We start from the raw sequence: 10,019 nt of genomic DNA, 5'->3' as shown, positions 1-10,019 counted from the left end.
CTATTTTTGAATAACGACCACGTGTTTCACTACACGTTGATAACCATCGTAAGTTACTTAAGTACTTTTATGTAGGACACTTAAAACAATCAGCCATTGTACTCCCAATAGAAACAATCACGATCTGTACAATAGTAGAGTTGTATATAAAAACTAAAACTATATTATTGTGTCCACGTCTTATCACTAACTGGAAAAAACTCTTCCTCAGGTGGGCTGTTTCACACGAAGGAGCAAGTAGGAGACATTGACAAACAGTTTGTGTTTCAGGCTAGTTTGGGTGTGGATACATTCTTCTGTATAACGTAAGTTGTTCACAATTAGTTTTATATATATATATATATACAAGAATAAGTATAAAATAAGCGTGCTGTAGTTCTTTTTTTTGTTGTCGTTGACATGACTGTGTTTATTTTAATCTATGTGAAGATTAGACCTTTGTAAATGTAATATACCAAATAATAGAGAATAGCAGTACTTTAGATTTCTAACGGTTAGAAAATGGTATGTTTACATAGGTGTGTATTTTGATAAAGAAGAAACTAAAATAGAAATTACTCACGTTTTCTAGTTTTTGATAAAACATTCCTCGTCGTACAATAAAAATCATTTAGTTATACCAGAGTTACGGTAGAATCTGATGAGTTTGTAGTAGTAGCATCCTAAAGATTGGAGTGTTACATGAACCAGAGTCGAACCTGTTAGACACTGTAGTAATGTACTTAAATACTGGTTGCACGAAGGTTAAATAACATCAACTCTGTAGTAATATTTTCAAGATTTGATTTTACAAGGACTTCAGAACAACCCAATATACTTTGTGGTGGCTTAATTTCAATTCCATGAACAGTAAGAGTCTGATGGACTATGTAATAACATTCTTAACTTTGGTTCTATGAGCAGTATAGAAGTCTGATGGACTCTGTGATAACATTCTTAACTTTGGTTCTATGAGCAGTATAGAAGTCAGATGGACTTTGTAATAATATTCTTAACTTTGGTTCTATGAGCAGTATGGAACAGTCTGATGTACTCTGTAATACCTTCATAACTTTGGTTCTATGAGCAGTATGGAACAGTCTGATGTACTCTGTAATAATATTCTTGACTTTGGTTCTATGAGCAGTATGGAACAGTCTGATGGACTCTGTAATAACATTCTTAACTTCGGTTCTATGAGCAGTTTGAGAGAGTCTGATGGACTCTGTAATACCTTTATAACTTTGGTTCTATGAGCAGTATGGAACAGTCTGATGTACTCTGTAATAATATTCTTGACTTTGGTTCTATGAGCAGTATGGAACAGTCTGATGGACTCTGTGATAATATTATTAAGTTTTGATAATCAAGGATTACACTGCTATCTATTAGAGTATGTTATAATTTTCTCGTTGATTTAAACGATAACTTGTGACATTTCAACTAAGTTGTTTTTAACTTCTAAATTTCGAGTATAATTGAAAACTTCATAACGTTTATTTTCAGTGGGTGTCTTACTATGTACTTTGTGTGGGTGCATAGTGAAGGAAAAATAGGAAATTTCGTCATTTCCAAATTCATTTTTCTCAGGTATTTTAGGTAAGTTACAGAATAACTATTCTCAGTAATTCGCTGAAACAATGAAAATAATAAAAAAATGTAAATCAATCATTGTTGTTGAATTTCGTGTAAACTTTTTTCACTTTCCTGAAGAAAAGCAGAAATTACTTTGGGTCCTGTTGACATCTATAATGCTATCCATATATATATATTTATATCATTGAAAAGTTATCGAGTATGATAAACAGTTAGGTGAATATACTAATAATGGCTGAAGACGCTACCTGATGATGACAAAACCTTGTCGAAACGTTGTACATTTGCTGTTATGTTAAACTTATATTAAAGTTTTTCTTCATTACCCATTCAAGCCGTCTTCAGCCATTATTAGTCCTCAAAGTGGGTTCCTCGTCATCGACACTGTGGGACTATTCACCTATAACTCAGTGATTCAGATTAGCCAATCAGCATTTAGATGCGCAACAGGCTCCCTAACTACTTGCCAGGATGAACAGTCAGTGGTATTATCACACAGATCACTAACTCGAGGAAGCTTTGTGTGATGATAAGGAACTGAGACTGAGGTTTTAAATATTATAACAATACATTTATTAAGATCCATGTTCAATACATTAGTGGGTTACACTTGTTACTCAAATTAATCAATAACCATTACCTTGAAAGAAAGCACTCAATGAGTTATAAACATTTATGGTTTAGTTTTTCAAAAGAAAGATATTTACTTACAAGGAAGAAGAAACTAGGCATGAAGTTCGCGAAGACATGGTTGCAATGCTATGAATGGATGTACTAAGCGGATGGACATAGTTTCTAATTTTTACCCTAGTTTTTATATGATAGGGCTGCTAGGCTTAACTGGAGTACTTCTGTATGAAGCATGGAGACAACAGCTAGGTATTACTAAATAAGTCTAGGTGTCTCGAAACGATTGCATGAGAGTTAGGCCATCATGTTTCTGTCCAAGGGTAACCATAATCATGAGACTTTGCTCATCATGAGCTCATCAGTGTCGTGACCTGAAGCAGTTGGTGTTTGTGTAACAAAACGTTGTGCTAGTAAAATTTTGTATAAGACACGAAATTGCTGAACGCATTTAAGCACTTATTTTGTCTTTGTTACATTTTTAGCTTATTTCTCTATACTCATAGAGCCCTCCTGTGGCTCAGTGATAAGTCCGATAACTTATATTGCTAAAAATCAGGTTTCGATACCCGTGTGATAGGCACAGTACAGATAGCCCATTGAGTAGCTTGGTGCTTAACAACAGACAAACAATAGCTCAGTATTATTCATGACTTGCAGAGCTAGAGCTGTTTTTTCAACCAATGATATTTTTCATTAGTAACCCAAATTTGTATTCACAAAAAACGTTTCCAATTTCCTTCTAATCTGCTGGTAAAGCCAAGAAAGCTTTATCAAGTAATCCAGTTTTCTGATACTTCTTTCGTCCGTTTTATCCAAGTTCTAAAACATGTTCCAATAATGATCAACTCGTTTCCAAATTACATTATATGTTTCATTTCTCTCTGCAAACCAATTTTCTTTTATATTACTATCCAAAGAATATTGGGTCCATTATCCTCTTACACCACAGTTTCTCTGTCACTAAGAAACACGTGTCTTAGCTTAGTTGCCAATGCCTTTGCAAAAATTTTGCTAATTGTTTGTGCCTTAAACAATTGGTGAAAATGATGCAGTTCTTGTAGAGCAGGATTTCCTAATGGAAGTTTTTTCTCCAACTTCAGAAAGAAGGCAACAGCAGCGTAAAATAAGCATGCATAAAAATGATTTTTTTTAATTATCAAATTTCGTGATCAACTGATAGGTTTTAATGTCCATTTCGAAAGCAGCTGTTTTAAGATGTAGCTTTTATCCGAAATTTCAACATGCATTTCCTGAATACAACATGTACAAGTAAAGAAAACATTTTTGAAAACAGGAAGAAAATGTAGGTAAGGTTAATATCAATCCTTCAAAAACAATACAAATAAGATAGTAGGGATACCATTTGCATCATCCCTAATAATAGCACATGCACACAATGTAGTAGAATGTTAACAGAAAAAACAATCTAACATATTCTCCTTGTTTTATCCACAGATGGTCCTCACTGGACGTAGAAAATGACTTAGAACCATCTGTGTCGTGCAGACTTCTCACTTTGATTCCAGTATATGTATATCTACTTGAGCAGTACATTGGACTGAATAAAGTTTTCCTTATCTATCATAATATCACTCATAAGTGATGAGGTGATGATATTAAGTAATTTCCATGCTTCTGCAACACTAGGGAATGTTGTATTGAAATAACGAGTTCTCACACAGTCTTAAGTATCTGATCAATATCATATCTGCACACCAAGTTACTTCTTAACTTGGTGGTGGTTTCGTCAATTGGGAGAGAAAAATGCTCTACTTTGATTTTTCTCATACAATCTTTTTTCTTGCAGTGTGGCCCAAGAGCATGAGTGATAAGATGTGAGGCTTTAGCACAAGAACATCTTTTGTAATACCCGAGTCACGAAATGTGTTCATGAAAATATTACCATTTCGCCACAAGAAAAATTAACATACTGTCTGTAAACTACAATGTATAGGAATGAGATTTGTTTCCCTAAAGATCCTCTGCTATCAACAATGAAAATGTCCTGTAGATATCGCAGTCCTAGTTAGATTTCTTCTGTGAGTTTGCATGTTTCAAGACCTCTCTCAGACCTCTACTATTACATGAAAAGTGTTTTTACTCACCGCACAGAATGTTTCATTGTCACTCAGCCCCCCCCCCCCTCCTTCATTTTGCTCATTCTGAGAATTTCGGTATTTTCTCTTCAGTTTCATTAAACCATTGTTATGAGATATTAGTTTCCGCTTAGTGATCTTTTCTATTCATGCAGCACATTTGGCAGCTATATCAAAATGTAGATTTGATCTAAAGGAAAATACTGTTACACATCTCACAGAAGGACTATTGTCTTCATATGGACTTTTTCTTTCTACACTCAGCGCATACACGTCCTTATTGAAATGTATTATAATTAGTCTGTATAAAACAAAGAAATAAGAAACCAGAAAGGCCAAATGTGTGAGATTGTTGTTACCAGATATTCACAAGTTGTATATCATGAAATATTCATCAATTTCAATAGCCTTATAATGCAGGAGGGTCTTGAAATTACACGAACTTATATACGATAACAGAAATGCAGGAAACATAGAAGAGACGGAGACATCTGCTTTTGTGCAATATGATGTGTCTTTTCTGGTTACATATGAAAATAAAAACGTTTCTGATTACTGCAATTTAGATCCAATATATTACTGTTAATTTTCTCCAGAGTAAAGTTATTTTGGTCGGAGTAAAACGTTTAATGGCTGTGATTATAATGTTATTAATAAGATTTGTCATAGAAAGAAATTTTATGTTTCATACAAAGTTGATGGGAATTTGCATACGAAAGTAAAGGCGTAAAAAATCATTAGTAATGCATATCATGTTGTTTTCAGAAAGCGATGCCTATTTCCCACAGAAAAATCCATTGGTTTAATATGCCCAGATATCTCCTGTTCATTTACGAACTTTTTAAAAATCTGTTGAGTCAGAAGATTCAAGAACGGGTAGGTTTATGTTCATATGCAGGACTTCTTTTATGTTCATATGCAGGACTTCTTTTTTGTTCATATGCAGGACTTCTTTTTTTTAATCGGTGTTTATTTTTAGCTATTTTATAATTTTATTTTAATACCTTAAATTCGTCGTTTTCGGAATTTTTATTTTTAGTCTTATGTAGTTACATTAAAATCGGTGTTTTTCAGAGTTTTAGCTTCTAATACTGTAATGAGTATACTAATATATCGTATATCCTATTGACACTAATTTTTCTTATGGAAGTGATAAAAGGTGCAAAACATAGTTTTATTTATGTTAAAGATTTGTATGAGTAGCTAATATTATATATGAAATTATAAAGACAAACTTACACCTAACGGACGAAACGTATTCCTTTTACTTTAGAGTATAACTAGAGTATAAAAGGAAATGTAGTCATAAAAATGTAGTCATAAAAGCTGAATAACCATTTCCGATGTTTATTGGAAAAACGCCAAATTGATTTTTTGTTTCTTTGTATCAGAAGTATTTTATCGGTGAGTTCACGCAAGTGCTTGTTTAAATTTGTGCACGGTTGCACATTATGCTGATAAAATATTAAATTCACAAACTACGATTTATGAGAATGATAAAAATTATCTTATGTAGAGAACATACTGCATGTTTATACAGAAAATGTAGTTTGTTCTCAACATAAAATATTTTCATTATTCTTATAAATCGTTCTTTGTAAATTTAATATCATATGTGTAGGCTTCAAATAAAATCGGCGCAGATAGCCCCGTAGCTTTGCGCCAGTAAGCCTCAAACAACAACAACATCAAATAAAATCATTGTTATTATACTTATATCAGATTTGATAAGACCTGAATACATAACCCACAATGTCAGCCTAGTGAAAGGTTGAAACATCTAAGTTAAATATTTTCAAAACAGTAATTGAATTGCACATTATATTTTTATTACTTACCTTGAAAATATAAATGAGGTAAAAATGTTTGTCTATTCATCTGTATAAACGTAACTCGTTAAGCATTCAAATAAATCACAAGTGGCTGTTATCAGTTTGTGCAAAAAACATGACATCGTAAATTACGTTAATATCCAGGTTTATGGTGGCAATGTTGTTAAATTCACAGTTAATTACAAATGTACAAAAGGAGAACTGATAAGTATTATGATGTAACTTATAAATGACTTATAAGTTGCATTACGTACGAGGACCACCTCGCGCCCTTTTTTTAAAGTAACATTATCAAAAATCATAATAAAAGTTCCGACAATTTTATCTGGCCCAGAATACGACATTCTAGGAAGACAATCTTTTGATTCTATTTTAACTAACCTTTATCTGTTGTAAGATGCTAACGACAAGATCTTTTGACCAGAGATAACCAGATCAGTTAGGTCACAACACCCAAAGTTTAAGTCCAAAAACTGCTTTTAGCTATCTGCGTCATTTCGTTCATAGACAAACATGTTTTGACTTTTAGGGTTAGAAAATATAAATCATTCTGAATTGGAACTGCTAAATTAATTATTAGTATACTTGTTAAGACTGTTAATTAGTGGGCATGTATGAACGTATGACGCCTTTTTTTTTTCTTCTCCAGATGGTTGTTCACTGGAACCTCGAGAGCCTTCATTCTCACTTTCCTCGTAAGATCTTACCAAAGGAATACGGTGGAGAACACTCGGTGAAAGAACTTGCAGGTAGTCGATTTTCTTTTTCATATGATAGCTGTGAAAATCTTGACCAATTATTCTGCGTCTTATTGTTTAAGATAAAGCATCACAATCATAATTTATCATCTTAGTGTTAAGTAACGTGAAGATCAAGTCACTCTGAGACTTAGGCTATTTTTGAGAAGACAAGATTTTCCTGCATCCTAAATCATAGGTTGTTAGTGATTAGCAGTATAATACCCGTTCAGGTGATGGAACAAGATTGGAACTTCATATGGTTTGTACCTGAAATTATCTACCCGAAAATACTAAAACTTTCGCAACTTTATTTAATCAACTCTTAGCCCTTGACAACCACAGTTGGACTCTTGACTTGACCGGTTAAAGAACTGTAAAGACCAGTCTTAGAAACTATTTTCAACTACTAACAAATTCACACAGACTATTTTGGAGAACCGTGTTTGAATTTTATGCATACCTATAAACATGCAACATAAGATTATATATATATAAGCCTAGATTTGATTATTTACAGGCTAAGGTTAACGATTTACAGATCTCTAACGCTTTTTTGAGAACAATATTTGACTTTTTTAGATATTCCATGAGTTTCTGATAACAAAGGTCTTCAATATGATTGTTTTCAACAAGTATAATAAAAACCATATGTTTAAAATGTGTCTAGTGCAATACCGTTTATTAAAATAAATCAACCATTGCAACAAAACCCACCAAATTAATATATGCTTATTACGACACTGTTGATAACATGGATCGTTGTTGTTGATCATCACATTAAGCCCACCTAGTTATTCCATCACTTTTTATTGACTTTCAAAATTGTTCATAATTAGTAAAATAAAATTCACCTAATATTATAACGCATTACTTAGAAAACATTTTTTTTCCAGTGACAAACGGCATAAAACTAGTGTCTACAACACTCAGCTTTTATCATCTTCGTGTTTGAGTTGTATATATATAAATCAGAAATTTCTCACATGTAGTGCTCTTCTTTAGGTCGTTGGGTGGAGACATTACGACAAAAGAGGGAGCACCTGCTATCCTTAGACAAAATGCAGTATGATGAAAGCAAGAAGCCTACTCAGACAACCGATGACGATGGATCTTATGGTATAATGAAATTTATGGGTAGATTAGCACGACTGGATATCTTATGAGAACTTGTCTGTCATAATGGTTTATAAAAAAATGATATGCTATACGTTCTTGTAACATGAGCTGTATACCAACTTTTAACAACCGGTCACATGGCAAATTTATTATATATTGAGACACATGAATTATAAATAATCTCGTAAATTTAATTGCCAATATTGCACCGCTTCTATAGATATCTTTAATATTGTGCTTATTCGCTAATCATTATATATTATAGTGCCAGTTTGCCAACAATTGAATTATATCACACTATAGCATATGCGAGGACAAGAGTAAAGTGTGAATATTTTTTTCATTTATAATTAGCCCACTTTTTCTGAATTTCAGCTCAATCTTAAAATATATTGATGTTGCAGTAAAATAAGTAATTAATCATACGAAAACCGTCATAAACATCATTCGTATTCTTCCTATTCTCGTTGACTGAAACATAAGTCTACAAAAAAAATATGCTTCTTACTATGATTATCTTGTTTCGATTCTTGCGTGTAACTGAGTACAAGTACATTACTCTAAGTTTGCTGAAATAAAACACGATGTTTAAACAGATTTAGTTTATTTCATTATTCAAATACTTTTAAGCTTTGAAATCCGAATATGAGAATCAGATCGACTTACCGAGATGTGTTATCGCAAATACTACGTAGTTTGAAAGAACAAATATTACAGTTAAAACTGTACCGTGTATTTTGATTAACATACTTTAATTTTGAACTTACATGCAGTATTACAAGAACTTTTTAATGTTATTTAATGATCCATTTTTATTTGCTTATATTGCTTTATATGTTTATCTTTTTATGATTAATACAGCAACAGCTAAACGGTTACAAAAACGTTTCTATAGCATAAAATTTTAAAGTAATTCAGTATGAGATGGTTGCTTAAGTTTAAAATTAAGAACAAAATTGGTCGTAAAGTTTTAATAATAATATTGATATTTGCGGAATCTGCATCATTAAATGGTACATCATGCAGAATTATGATGAAGATGTATTACTCTGTACTGCAGTGATGTAAACTGTATAAACTAGCGAAGAATGAAACTTTCTAAACCTAAGAAGAATGATGAAATCACGCTTCACTGCAGACGTGTGCTTTTTTTTCTTATTCCTAGTTACATTGTTCATATTGTTTGGTATAGAGTGAAAGCAGTTCAACGACAGTGGCTTGTGGTAGACGAAATATAAATTTGAAATGTTATTTTTACGCGTCTTATAGTTGCAATTTACGACGTACTATAAAAGAGAAGTGTGAGAAAAAACGTCTGCAGTCATGCGTGACTTTAATCCCACTTGTTTAACGTAAAACGTTTCATGGTTTTATTAGTTTAAACATTCTTCAACAATGCAATATAAATTTTGTACTGCCCTAAAACAGACTTTGAGATATATTTTTGGCAGTGGTGATAAGTTTTGGTATTTGAATGAAAGGTCGGCCTCCTTTCTCTCTCTTTATACGTGTGATATTTTAAAGTTCGACAATACTATTATAATGTGAAATTGTGCTAAATATCTTAGAAATTGTGAATAATAAATCCTCTAATGTGAAAATCTATGGTGTAATTATAATACTACATTTTCTCCAAATTACAAGAGAATGCATTACAATATCACTAATTCTTATCTCTACTTGGAGAAGTTTTCACTTTACAGCATACATTATTACCAATTGAACTGAAATGTTTGTTCTCTCCCCCCCCCCCAAGGGATAAAACTATTTAACTGTACTAAATTCATTAAATAAAAATGTTCCAAAATTCAAAACGGGGATTTAATCGCTAATACATATTTAAATAACTAAAACCTGAAATTATATTTCAGTTATTTTGCCATGCCATATGCCATTGTACCAAAAATAATACTATTATAATACAAAAAAACAGACTTGTAAACCTTATAACTAAGTAAACCAAAAAGATTACATTTACCTTGAGTAATCAAAAGCTTTAAAATAAAAACAAAAGCTGTTTCCATTTTATT

General features: G+C 32.2%; 1 protein-coding gene across 3 annotated transcripts in view; it reads left to right on the top strand.

Moving 5' to 3' along the window:
• The window catches only part of LOC106460227 (clavesin-1-like), a 24,216-nt gene extending 14,678 nt beyond the window's left edge, over positions 1-9,538 (top strand). For 2 of the 3 annotated variants that reach the window (XM_013919914.2, XM_022387233.1), the window contains exons 6-8: positions 5,067-5,177; positions 6,783-6,882; positions 7,876-9,538. In XM_013919914.2, coding sequence (XP_013775368.1) covers positions 5,067-5,177; positions 6,783-6,882; positions 7,876-8,036 — 372 coding nt within the window. In that variant the 3' untranslated portion in view covers positions 8,037-9,538. The remainder of the gene's footprint in view (positions 1-5,066; positions 5,178-6,782; positions 6,883-7,875) is intronic. The other variant, XM_022387245.1, reaches the window with a different exon arrangement.
• The last annotated feature ends 481 nt before the right edge of the window (positions 9,539-10,019 follow it).

The sequence above is a fragment of the Limulus polyphemus genome, unplaced genomic scaffold, assembly GCF_000517525.1.
Source record: "Limulus polyphemus unplaced genomic scaffold, Limulus_polyphemus-2.1.2 Scaffold32, whole genome shotgun sequence".
Lineage (NCBI taxonomy): Eukaryota > Metazoa > Arthropoda > Merostomata > Xiphosura > Limulidae > Limulus > Limulus polyphemus.
Note: the sequence above shows the minus strand (reverse complement) of the source record. Positions and strands in the feature narration are given on the sequence as shown.